This window comes from Perca fluviatilis, chromosome 2 (assembly GCF_010015445.1).
Source record: "Perca fluviatilis chromosome 2, GENO_Pfluv_1.0, whole genome shotgun sequence".
Taxonomy (NCBI): Eukaryota; Metazoa; Chordata; class Actinopteri; order Perciformes; family Percidae; genus Perca; species Perca fluviatilis.
Window position 1 is genome coordinate 38,078,268 of NC_053113.1, and position 13,921 is coordinate 38,092,188.

General features: G+C 40.3%; 1 protein-coding gene across 4 annotated transcripts in view; it reads left to right on the plus strand.

The window, feature by feature from the left end:
- robo1 (roundabout, axon guidance receptor, homolog 1 (Drosophila)) overlaps nucleotides 1-13,921 on the plus strand; it is a 369,807-nt gene that overhangs the window by 143,284 nt on the left and 212,602 nt on the right. For all 4 annotated transcript variants that reach the window (XM_039826488.1, XM_039826470.1, XM_039826460.1 and 1 more), the window contains exon 3: nucleotides 3,803-3,917. In XM_039826488.1, the coding sequence (XP_039682422.1) occupies nucleotides 3,803-3,917 (115 nt within the window). The remainder of the gene's footprint in view (nucleotides 1-3,802; nucleotides 3,918-13,921) is intronic.

Sequence of the window (13,921 nt, forward strand, 5' to 3'; positions counted from 1 at the left end):
TCACTTTGTACATTGCAAATGGGCAACTTAGGAAAAAAAACCTCAATTTAGAATAGTCATACCGACAGAGGAAAAAGGCAGAATAGCAATTAATAAAACATATATGTCAATTAAAGGATAGATTTGAATTATTTGAAGTTTGTGATGTCTGAAATACATTTTACAAATGGTCATTATTGAAAAAGGAAAAATGTTTTCATGTCACAGTGAATCATACACTCAGTGGCCATTTTATTAGCTTCACCTGTACAATCTACTGCAAAACGAATGCAACGGCTTTGCCATTAATTCTACCTTTACAAAGTTAAGGGGGGATGGGTTGCAGGTTGCGCAACTTTGTCTACATTTAACACTTAAGGTATGCGGACCGTTAGCAGAGCATATGTACCGCTGAACGTATATTTTAACTGGCTACACCTGCAACGTACACAAAGCGTAGGATTGTGTGAGTCACAGGCGAGACTGCAAGCTTCTGCTTTGGGATTCTTGTTTCTTCAGTTTTTTGGAGCTGGCACAGAGCTGGGAAAACATCAATCTACTATCAGCTGTTATCAGAGGACGCAGGTGACTGGAAACAAGAAATAAAACCACAAACTCTCAAAATGAAACCGCCAACACAGTCATAAAGTCGTTTCCTGTATATCTGTAGTTTAATTTAAAAGAAATAATGAAACTTTATGATCCATTCCTGTGTAAAAGGGCCGCACACACCTCACATAAAAAAAATAAATAGAAGATTTCTACGCTCCGCAAAGCATACGCACCTCTACACGCTGCTCTCGTGCCTGGTGTCGCCACTTTCATTGATTATAGTGGAAGCGTAGCGTTGGATGGTCCGCTCCTCGTACGTTACACGTGCAATGTAGCCGGCACGCAAGTTCAAATGAATTAACTTTTAAGGCGAGGAACGAGAAGCGAATTGCCTGTATGTGTGAAAACAAACATCCGTTTTTTTATTTTATTTTTTTATTTTTTATATAGAATAATTATATAATTTTGTCACTCTTTCAGGGGTGGCGGGGGTCGTTTCATTTTCAAAACCATGTTAGGGGAAACACTAGCACTTAACGCAGTCCAGTACACAACCACCACCACTAACGTTATGGGCATCATAGAAGTGGACTTTATGGGAGAACAGTTGTATTGGATTACATTAGACTGCACATGTGTACCTAAAGAAGTGGCTACATTGTATAAATACACAATTTTCTTACTTTGTGTATTTGATTTCTTATCCACCTTGCTTCCTACTCTTCCTTAGTCTGGTTTGTCCGTGGAAGAATGTGCAGTATGCCTCAGAAGCACAAAAGCAGAAGATAAAAGAGAAGCAGATTAAGCAGTCAGGAGTAGAGGTCCCAGTCAGAGGTAATATGAAGTTCATTCTTATTCTCAGAGGCCTCCAACTATAGCTGCCCTCTAAGTTCCCTGCTGCTTTTAAGCATTTCTCCTGCGTCTTGTCCGGGTTCAAGCATACTGCACATGAGCATTGCATCTCAATAGTGCAGCAGAACTTCCGTCATTTGCAAGATGAATGGCTTTTGTTCATACATGGTAACAATGTTATCCACAATTTTCTGATCTCTGAGTTTTAGAGCTTGGGTCTTGTGTGTCACAACGAGAAACCGCAGGTTTTGAATGAAATGGCCTTGGTTTAGTAGGCATTCAAGAAATCAATTTGTGGCAGTGAGTGTTCTGCTGATGGTTCCTGTCTTTTGTGGGAGTTGGTCACTGAGCCAGCACTAGTGCTTCTTGTCTTGTCTGATTAATTGGCTTCAGTCCGTTCGGCAGTCATTGAGTCAGATGAAGAGAGACAATAAGGGCCTTTCATTCCTCTCGAACTGAATTGGTAGTGAACACGGAGGAAGCCACTGAAACAAGTCTTGTAAAACATGCTCATTTCCTTTGGTAGAAGCAGGCTTTATAATGAGGACATAGGAATATGATTGTACTGCCATGCATCTTCACATAAGTGTTTGTGGTTTCTAGAGAGGAGGGCTCAAATAAATCTTCTATTATCTCTAATCCGTCCATTCATTAATCAAATGGAACAAGGTGATGAGTTGAATTACGAGTCCAGCTCCCCATTCTTTGCTTTTGGGTTGAGGAGGCCATCTCAGTGCTGTGTCTCCCACATTCTCAAACCGAAGACCCCTTGCGACCACTTGTCACAGCCATCTCCTGACTGGTAATTGGGTATTTATCAGATTGCCCGCGAGTAGACGATACAGTGTTTATCTGACACAATTATCAAGAAAAATGGGGGAACCTAGTCCACCGCTCCTCCAGGATACTGGAGTGCTACTGGTTCAGGTGGCCAGGCAGAGTGGAAGCGCTGTAATCTTTCAGTCTAACCACAGGGACTTCTTTATCGGACATTTAGCTAGGAACACGCTTGTCATCATTACATGCAAATGGAGCAATTGTGCAAATAAAACACATAATTCTTTGGCTCTGCTGTAACACTGGAGGAATGAGAAGTGATAATAACACACACTCCAACAATGAGCTCCCCATGGTTGAGATCTGATAGACAGGCTTTTCAGACGCTCTTTTAATTCTGTGAACAGGAAATGCATATAAAGGGGTGCAAAAGTGTTCACTGAGTACCCGAAGATAAGAAAAATAATAAGAAAAAGCCGTGAGAGCAAATTGGTGCGCTTGTGCCTTCTTTTACCTGCAAACCTATTTCAGAAAGGAGAGCAGGAGAGAGAGATGGGAAGAAAAGGAGGGCATAAAAAGAAGGAGCTGCCTGTAATAAGTGGCAAATAGTCCATTTGGTGTTGCATGAATTAAAAAGACATGGAAGTTTGGAAGAATTAAAGGGACATTTAACACATGATTGGATGGAGACTATAGCACAGTAGTAGGAAAGATGTGGTGTAGTTTGCTTTGTGAGCATTTTCTTTTCATTATCGCATACGTTCACCTATTTACTGTGGAGAGGCGATGTTTAATGCTCTTCATCATCTCAAAAGATGCGAGGCTTGAGGAGTCACCACTGTAGCGCCTTGGAATTTATGATAAAGCAAGTCCATCATATTTTAGTCGGAGCATATCCAATTCAAGGAGTGTGTCATGCCTGGGAAAAAGGGCTGCGAAGAGAAAATCATAGAGCATAGCAGTGCAGAGAGGGGAGTGTGAAAGAGAGAGAGAGAGATATGGAGAAAGGCCTGGAGACGGAGCAGCCGAGGTTGCCCGGCCTGCTGGATGTAATCAAACAAGGGTGAACAGGTTGTTCCACAGATGGCTGATCCGGAGAATCCTCCGATTTATTTCCATGCTACAGACGGTCCCTGTCACTATGCGCAGGTAATGTCAGCGCAGCGGCATTCTCTCGCACACACCACTAAACTCTGACACTTTTGTCTCACCTGTCTGAAATCAATTTGACACAGAGGCATTTGTTGTGTGTGTACAAAAGGAGATACAGAGTAAGAGTTTGGCAACAAAGAAAGTCGATTTGTATATCTTCTTAATATTCTAAGACTGAACTCTCTCAGGCTTATAAATTATGGATTCAACTGCTGTACTATTACTACGTAAGGGAACTCGGTTGAGTTCCATTTGTCAAGATAGCTGCTTTGTGTTCACTAATGCTTTAAAAATGCCGTTATTAATGAGTTGTTTTACGTATTGTGGTCATGCTGTTGCATTAATTGTTGTTTCCTTCTGCACCCTGGCATTTATTGTAATTTGCACAATAAATTGAATATCAATTTTTCTTTTTTCAACCCAGTGAAGAGCGAGATATCTCAGCAGCAAGACCAGTCTTTAACTGCTTTACGTTTATCTCTTTCCCCAGATTGATGTCAGTGATGCCAGGACAGTGAGCATCATAATGCGTGGCATGTGGTCGCCCCTCCTCATTATGGTTCTGCTCAGGCTGGCCCAGGGCCAAGAGGTTCCTTTAGTCCCAGGTAAGACATATTATATTTCTCTGCACTGGCATGCCTTCTCATCATCAGTGATGAAGACTTCATTGTCTGGCTCCATCATCATGGTTTGTCAGTGTGTCTGTCACTTTGTGTCATTGTCACAATTGACTATTATGCACTTGACACCTTTGCCCTAGCTTTAATGATTTATTATCACCATGTAACTGTAAACCCTATAGTATGAAAAGTTGCATCAGTCATTTGGCACCAGAATCGAAACATTGATCTAAGCATGCATCAGCATTTATATCTAATCTTTCACAGTACTTAACAAAGGATTTTCTCAGACAACTTACCTGTCTGAGGACGCATGTAAGTATTTGTCTAGCTGTACCATTATATAGTACAATGAGTGAAACGGCTTTCTGATTGGCTACCTGTCCTATCTCAGCGTGCGCTGGGTGTATGCTAGGCTCCATGCTATTCTGATAAGGATATCAAAAAATAGAATGAATGGAGTACTTAGTAAAACTTTCAGATTGTAAAAAATCTACTGTGAGCCCCCTGTTGTCTAAATGCACATGACAGCCATAATGTCAGTGCATGTCAGAATGTATAGTTGATGCACAGATTTAAGAACTTTAAGAGCTCTTACAATGAAAGCTCCACCCGCTGTGCAGAAAGATGGGTTATGTGGCAAAATCTAAATATCCTAAAATGACTTCCGCTCCTTGGCACTTTTCCTTGATCGTGCTACCATTAAACTCTAAGTGAACATCCACTCTGCTACTTAATGATAAGATCCTAATTAGAAATGAAAAAATTATCTTGTGAATATTGCTACAACTTCATCCTTGATGTTGGTTATGCTCTGGGTGTTTCTAGTGCTGCAGACTGATGGCAGCTTCCTAATCTGAGGAGAGGTTTGAACAGATATGGGAGTGTGTAGTGTCTTGGGCCTGGTTTCACAGTGGCATTGAGTCTATATATTATATTCACAAACAATTGTCTGTTTCTTGCTAGAACAGGTCATATTTTTGGATCAGCACCAAGTCTGCTTGATTTTTGGCATAGCCCCCTCTGAAAGAATATCCACCAACGGCCACTGCTGAAATGTATTATTGAAGCACTCTGTGGTTTCTGTCAAAAAGTTACAAGGTCACCAAAGAATTTCAACTCTTCCAACATCTCAAGTTGAGAAATAGCAAACCTTGTTTGAGAGTTAGAGGTAAAGAAAAACTAGTTATTGACTGATCTTTTGAATTCAGCCTATAGTTAATAGTCTAGTTTTTTCATCCTTTTTTAATAATGTTAATTTCTTTCTTCTTCTTTTTTTATTGGTGCAAAAACGAAACAGTTGTGACTTTAGAGATACAACGATAAAAACTACACCGTGATAATAGCAATATGTCATTGTCTTCTGTCATCAAGTGGACGTGTGGCGGGAAGTGTCCACTTTTTAAATTGACCTCTGCCAGTTAAAAAAGTACTTTTTCTTAAAATATCTCTCATGTCTGTCTCAATTAATCTGCAGTGTTCCATTTCTTGTACTCAGCTCTTTTTTTTTTCACAATTTAGATGGGCTTGTTTTTACATGGCTTTGTTCGACCTTTGACGAAATGTAATTCAAGAGGCTTTGTTCGTCATCTAAGGCCCGAGTCATGGTTTTGAGACGTCTCCCAGTCGGAGATAAGATAATCACCTATAGGGTTTTATTGTCACCCAACTTGACAGTCATCTCAGTTACACCATGTTGATTTCCACCAAGTTCTCATCAGACTGGACCACAGGTCCATGCAGTCCTGATTAGCGGAGCTTTTCACACTCGCTGCTTTCCATTACTCTGGCTCCTTTGCTTCTTTCTGTTGCCTTTCACTTCTCATTCATTTCCTTTCACCATGTCCATGCTACCATCTTCTTTCTCATCGTATTTTCTTTTGCCAACACAATCTAGGTAGCAATTTACTTGTCAAGTGTAGGGCAGTGTGTGGCTCCCTGTACTCTGATTTGTATTGTGTGAGCACAGGTGAGTGATCACTGCCTTGGCAAAAATGCTTTCAATCACTCCTTTGGAGCAGGATTTCAGACTGGCAGCAGAGCTGTATTAGGATTGAATTCAGCTCGTGTTGGATTCTGTTTAACACTCTGATGGCGTCAGAGTGGTATACCAAGGGCTTCTCTTATCTATATCTCCTCTAACTTGTATTCTGCTCTAGTTATAGCAGTAAAGATACAAGGTGATACCCACAAGAATTATAAGTGCAGAATGACGTATCTAGTGTATTGGAGTTGGTAACAAAGATTTGAAAATAGATATTCTTTCTTATGTAAGTGTTCAGCTTCAGTGACAATTCACCCAAACCGGAGAGGGATGTTAGATCTAAGTCATGTGTTGTACTTTCTGCAAATGTTTCAGCATAATAAATAATTCATCATAAATATCTGGATGCAGGAAAGTGATAATCCACCAGGACCCTGTGTCTTCTTTCCCTTGTCTCTCAATGAAAGAGAAATGTCAAGGAATCACTTTGATTTTGTTTCTTTGCATTTTAGCTGACTGACAGCTCTTATTAATTTCGTTGCCTTAAAGTAAATACCGCCAGTTCCCAAAAGCAACGACTCCCTGTTCCCCTTTTTAAAAAGTATTTTCATTCTCTGGGTTTTCTGAGGTGCTTTGTTAACCTTCTCAGGTTCATGAGTAATGAGCCAGTGTCCTGTGTACACTGTTTTACTGTAGCCAAAACTTGAGATTGTGGGACGATATCAGCCTAGTATGCAAGGAATTAAATTCATATTGGACAATTATGCACCTTATAATTTGCATACCATCACTGATTATACATTAACCATAGTTTATTTGCAATCACCCCAATCTTTCCCTAGCCTTAGTCATTGAACGTAATCGTGGGTTTTGCAGAATCGTTCAGTATTTACGTTCTTGTCTGGTGATTTTTGCAAAAAAACATCAGGGGTGGCTCAGAGATGTTCACAAGTCATTTTTTGGAAGTCCAAGTCAAGTCTCAAGTCTTTGAGGGGCAAGTTCAAGTCAAGTCTCAAGTCTTTTGCCACGAGTCCAAGTCAAGTCTCAAGTCTCTGGCCATCTGATCTGTCCCATAAATCTTATGAATTCAAAGCATGACCAGACAGTACAGTATTAAAATCAGTTGTGGGATAACTTTATGGGGTCTACTTAACACATCCCTCTAGTCCTTGGACCTGGTGAAATATTAACCTAAGTCTGTCACATCATATGGATACAACTATAAAGATACAATGTGCCTGTTCCCAGCATTAGCACAACACTTAGCGATGGTTAGCTTGTTTCCTGTGATGATATATGCTAAATGTAACGTCTCTTTCACTCAAAATGTCGAAGTGGAAATCAAGAGAATAGTGGCAGCGCCACACCAGTTACAGAACAACATGCATCTCACCGTCAGTCCAAATTACGCACAATAAGCAGTTTGAACCCACTGATGTAATGTCATTTATTTTCTAAGTGTTAGTACGCTCAGTGAAACTGAGTCCAGTGCGAGGGAGACCCAACTCAGAGGAGGAGAGGTTAGCGAGGCCGGCGTCTCCATGGCAGGGGAAGGATCCGCTGCGCCACGCATGGATGAAATAATGAAATAGTAAATAGGACTACAGTAACAGAAATATGTGCAGAATTAAGACCCAGTGTTTGGTGGACCGGGGCACACCTTGTTCACTTAATAGCCTACAAATCATCCACGGGATCAATTACGCATCACATGAGTTTGCCCCCCGACACAGCGTTTGTTCCTGGGGAGATGGATCCGTGCATCCCGCCTCCTGTGCACCATGGATGTCGGAGGGTCAGCAACTACTAACTATAAAGATACAATTAGCCTGTTCCTAGCATTAGCACAACACTTTGCAATGGTTAGCTTGTTACCTTTGACGATATATGCTAAATGTAACGTCTCTTTCACATTAGTCCTATCTGGGTGCGTTTTGAGATGATGAAGTCCGACGTTGTTGATCCGGCATCATTTATCTTGGTGCCACACACCTTGCATGTAGCTGTTCTCTTCCTGCCACTGTTTACCAAGTTATTGAAAACAAAACTAATGACAAAAGGCACAACTCCGGGACGACTTGGTGTCGCCATCGGCAATGTATTTTTTTTTATATGCGAGTGCGCGCACATAAGGCATAACGCATGCGTTACGTTGCACATTATGGCAAAGGGCAGGGGACATGCAGCTCGTCATACGTTTCCCCAACATATATGTGCCACTAAAAGAAAATAGAAATACATGAATAAATTTAAAAAGCAATAATTGCATGAAAACATGTTGTTGACGAGTCTCGAAACTAGAGTCTGAAGTCTTTTGGGTCGAGTCCGAGTCAAGTCTGAAGTCAGCGGTTTGTGCGACTTAAGTGCAACTCGAGTCCGAGTCTCAGACTCGAGTCCCCATCTCTGGGGTGGCTTTCGCAACGAGGCAACCCACTTTTCCTGTAACAACTTTCTAGGTTATAAAGTTAGAATTTTGGCATACTTAAACTCAGTTAACCTAAACTAAAAATGTCTTTCAATATTTTCATTTGACCAGATTCAACCTCCAACTATGCTGTAATTTAATTTTTTTGTTTACCTTATATCCAGTTTGGTTGCATGTTGGCATCTTTGATCTATACTGTCTATTGTATGGGATGTTAGAAGGAGGGACGAACAGGTAAAGTGGCTGCTGTTTTTTTTCAATTTCTACAGACAAGCATACTCATTCATCTTCTCTCTTTGCCTTCTCGGCCAGTGTTGTTTGCTCAGCTAAGCATGTCTTATGTACGGTATATTGACCCACATGTTTGAGACTTCTATTTAAAGACTATAAAGTGGCTCTCTGCTCTCTGTAATTTACCTGCCGATTGGTTTTCTCGGGAGAAGTATCATGAATTTCCCATAATACTCTGCCGGCCTAAGTGCATCAGGTGTCTCATATTTTTCAAGTTGGGGGTGGGTAGATACAGCAATATAAAATGTTTAACTTCAACTTTAAAATTTCTGCTTTGAATACAGGATTTATTTTCAGTTTTGTTGTTGTGGGGTTAACACTATTGTTTATCTCAACAGTGTTTGTAGACTTCTAAGATTTTGTCTTTTACATTATAATTACACTGTAGGAAGCGTGCAATATTTACAGCTCTGTATGTCTCATGATGCAGAACTTTTACTTCACACTACTGATGGTTTTTCATTGGTGAACCTGCCCTTTAATTTGATTTCCTCGACAGCCAACACCAAACTCCATAACAAGTCATTGCATCTTTCATACCCCCAGTGCAACTCGGACAAATTAAATTACTCATCCTTTGTCCTTTGTGCAAACAACTTAAAACAACAACTCTCTTCCCCTGACCATCTCATTTTATTTTATGCCCTGCTCGCAGATGAAAGCATTGAGTTTTCCAAATGTTATTTTCAACTAAAATGGAAACACAGAGCCATACTCATGGATACACTGTTCCTCCTCCTCCATACTGTGAGTCATATATATCAGCTGGGTTCTACCTCTCCTCTCTGCATTCAGTATTCAGCTTGCATACCACCCTGCAGGTGATTAAATATGTGGTTAATACAGCACCATGAGAGTATTGAATTACACAAGAGCCATGCTGACCTTTTTAAATTACAGAACCAATTGTGCAAGACGGCAGAGGAAGTTTATAACAGGTACTGCCAAGATGGAGCCCGGAGGAGAATGGATCTGCTGCCGCTCTCCTTATTAGTGTTCTGCACTATAAGCAGCCTATTTGACACTCACCCTCTCCTTTCATTGTCTCACTTTGGGTCTCATTTGACGGCAAATTCTTTGTCTCTCAATCTTGTGTACAAACAGCCGTTAGGGCATTCTTGTAGACAAGATAAAACACACGCGCCCTCACACAAACTAATTTGACATTTCATTTCACCGTTGATGAGACGCGTATCTCTCTTGACACACGGCGTAGCCCCACTCCATAAATCTTGATCACTGGCCTTTTTCTCGGATGCATCCTCGTCAGCATATTGGCTTTGCTGATATCTGAAGGTCGTTCCTGATGTCTGATCTAATTTGAAGCTAAAGCCAGAAAAATGAAGCGGTCTACTTTGGCATTAGTCAAACGAGTCCATGGAGTCACAGGCATTTCTCAGGGATGTCTGTACTCATCTTCAAAAGACATCGAGAGAATTCAAAATCCGACTGGCAGCCATACAACAATCTTTGCTTGGCAAAGGGCAGACAAAAGCTTTTTACAAATGAAAAAGTCCAAATAAAATACCCAGACATTAAAACAAAGTATTTTTCTCTCCTTGCCAACTTTCAAGAGTGATTCCTGATCGCTTTATACAGCACTTTGCAAAATGCCCTGTAATTGTATTTAGGTGAAAAATCCACATTTCACCACTGCGTTTTATTCTTCTCTCTCAAGGGAGATTGTGCCATTATTGAAGAAAGAAAAGGATTGAAGGCTTGGCATTTCATATAATGAAATTCTTGTGACAGACAGTTTTTTTTTTTGGAGAACGATACGACTTAGTGACACCATTCATTACATTAAGACATATTAAAAAGCTTTGTCAAAACCAAAAAAAGCCTAGTCTAGGCCCTTTCTCTGAAAATTGTCCATACTGATTTCTCAAAGCAAACCAATCTTAGTCTTGTCAATTGAAATTGAGCATGTGCTTATCCCAGTTGTCACGCCATACATTATCTTCCTTTCACTTTCTATAACCGTTTCTTCTATTGTGCATTCAGGACTGTGTTGTTAGTTGTGTGTGGTTTAACCTGTTTCAACACTATTAAGTATGATATATGGTAGTATTTGTGTTGGGGGAGCAACATGTTTGGGTTGTGTTTAATGGAATCAAAAGCAGGCGCGTTGATGTAATTGTTTACACTGGAACTAAACTCATTATTGGGGTGTTTGTGGAAAAGGCTTCAATTAAATGTCAGGAAATCCCTTGTGTTTCCTTGTGACTGAATGTGGACTCATGACTCACTGCAAACGGCTATGCACATTTAAGACTGGCTGTAGACTCTTATTCTTGTTTATTCTTGCATTAAGAGTTTTTGTTTTGAAAGATAAATAAGTCCTAAATCTATTAAATTAGCTGTCATGTGCTATGGCTTTGGGCACAAGTAAATATTCATATGGGTGTCACATTATTACATGATCTAATTTATTTAACAGTAACACAGTCCTTATAAATAATTTACAATATAAACAGATATAAAGAGATTATAATATGGGTCTTGGTTAGTCCTGTTATTGGGGTTATTTGGAGTTATTTAAAGTGTAGTCTTGATTGCCAGACCTGCGGAGGAGGGTCTGGCTAGTCCACACAGCATTCTGGGATGGGAGAAAAATGTGCTCTGGTTTATTGGCATTTCTTTAAACCAATCACAGCCGATTTCCAGCCGACCTGGACGGGCGTCGTTTATCTCGCATCGGGCGGGTTTAAAGGTTCAGTACTAGTAGGTAACTTATTCAAAATAACGTTTTGATATATTAGCTGAAACTGTCACTATAGCACATTCGACAGATAATCCGTTTTACAAAATCATGTTCCTCTGCCTGCCCCTAGTGCTGCTAATGGCATTCCCAAGTTTCCACTGCGCCCAAAGATAAACAACCAATCAGAGCCGAGGAGTCTTTAACGCTGTGTCAACGACTGCTCGTGAACTGTGGTCAAACTGTAAAACTGAGCAGTGCTGATCGAATATGAATCAAGATTCTGTTACTACTAGGGTTGGGTTCCACTATGGAACTGGTTCCTACGCAACCGGTAGGAATCGGACCGGATTAGAACGCAAATTTCGGTTCCTCATTTCGGTTCCACTTAATGTGTCGACTGAAATAGTTTCCCTCTGTCGCTCCGAAATGGACGTACAAATATCACCCTTTCTCTGTAGTCTACCGTTAGCTAGCTACCGTAAATGTGTAGGCTACTTTTAAAATGCCATATTTTCCCTCTGGGCTCACCAAAACGGATGTAAAAGCACATTAACCATTCACTGCACGTGATCGTTAGTAAACATATTACATCTTTGATGTCATTTTTCAGTTTTTCAAGAATCGGTTTAGGAATCGGAATTGTTTTAAAAGTACCGGTTCGGAATCGTAAAAATCCAAACGATACCCAACCCTAGTGACTGCATTGACTTTTACTCGCCTCAAATGTTTCAGAAAGATATCTGAGTGTTTAGCTGTAAAATGAGAGAGTCTGTGACCAAGTCGAGCCGAAACCAAGCACCGCCCACCGGCCGGCAGGTAACTACTGGACATAACTGGCATTGTTCTTCCAGCGCAATGCACCAGGCTCACCAAACTCAGATCAGACTGTCAAAGTAGGAGGTGCTGGTCAAATATGAAAGAGTCTGTTACTGTATTAAATATTTTAGTGTACTGTTGAGCTGGAATTTGAGAAAGTTTGTGACATTTTTTTCCTGCTTCAAAACAGACCAAGCACTGCCCCAACTTGCATGTGTCTCTCAGAGCTAGGTCGTTTCGTTGCTCTGATTGGTTGCAGGTCACGTTTCAGTTCTCTGATTGGTTGTAGGTCTATTCAATTGAGACATTTTGGTCCGCGCCCATTGATAATGAAATTTATTGAAAAATTAACTGAGGTTCCAAAATAATAATACATTTGCGAATTAGTCTGCCTATGCCAGGTTAAGTAATTGAGCTAAGTTACACTAACCTCACAGTTTTGCATACTTTCAAACGGCATGGAGAGACATAATAGTACCCATATGTTTCTGTTTCTAAGCATGTAAAACAATTTCCTGATACAAATTCTTTTAGAGTACTGCATTTCATTTCTTATCTTTGACCATGCGCTATTATGGGCTTCCTCGTAGATTTAGATTGTTACCCACTTTAAATCAGCTTATGTTGTATTCCGATGTTATGTAGTCCACATTTATTTTCATTTATGACTCCTTTGTTTCTGTGTTGTGCTGTATGTTTGTCTCTTTAATGTAAACCTTAACACTGTTTTGCATTTCTGTTTTAGAGGCTGCAGTAATTCTTTGGAAACCGTAGTAATCGGTCTGCCATCTTTGTTTTTGCAAAAAAAAAAAAAAAAAGCGACTTTGCTCACAGATAACCGTATTGTCTAAAGCATCTGACAACATCCCTCTGTCCTGGGGCACAGAGCCCAGTGCTTATATCTCCCTGCCTCTCACTTCATCCGGCCACCATTTAATTACAGAGCAGGCACAAGCCAGTGTTTTCATCATCATACTCCCTCCGCCCCCAGGCCATCATTTAATGATGAAAAATCTGCTCCAGGAGGTTTGGGAATTTGTTTTATTATTATTCACCTCCTTTTTATTTTCTGGACTCTTCTCTTTTTGTCATGGAGGTGTGTGTTTGTGTGTGTCAGCGGTGGTCTTTGTACACAGCCAGCTTTCGTATTTTGCTCTCAGGCTTGAAATTTGATGTCCTTAGCTTGAGTGTGCTATTTCTTTACTCCACACCTTGGGCTCCAGCTTCACATCCAGTGTGAATCCAGCGTGGCTTCACCTTGAACTTCAGCTCACTAGTGCTGAATCTATAACAGAGTTAGTCCAAGGGGAAGGCCAGATTTAGGGCAGGTTGCACTTGGCGTTAGAGACCAAAAGATGCCCCTCTTAAAGAAAATAATCAAGGTAAACTCTAATTAGACAGTTTGAAAGTTTGATCATATCAGATGCTTTGAACCCACAAGTGTGTGCAAGTCATTGCCAACAGTTTAAGCAAGATCAACAGAAACGGCTGAAGCTGTAATGTCATCATAAAATTTGCTGACTAATTTAGTAGTCATTAACACCTACACATGCATTTATAACCTCTTAGGCATTCTAAATAAAAGTTAGGCATTTCTTAATCTAATTTACAACATCCTTCAAGCAGCAACATGCAGTTTTTCTGTTGAATATTCATACAATATAACACAGCGAGTGGTTTAAATAAGGATTTTATTACTAAAAATTCCTCTGGATGCATTTGAATGTGACAAAGAAGAAACACAACGAACCCACTTCCCATCCTATATC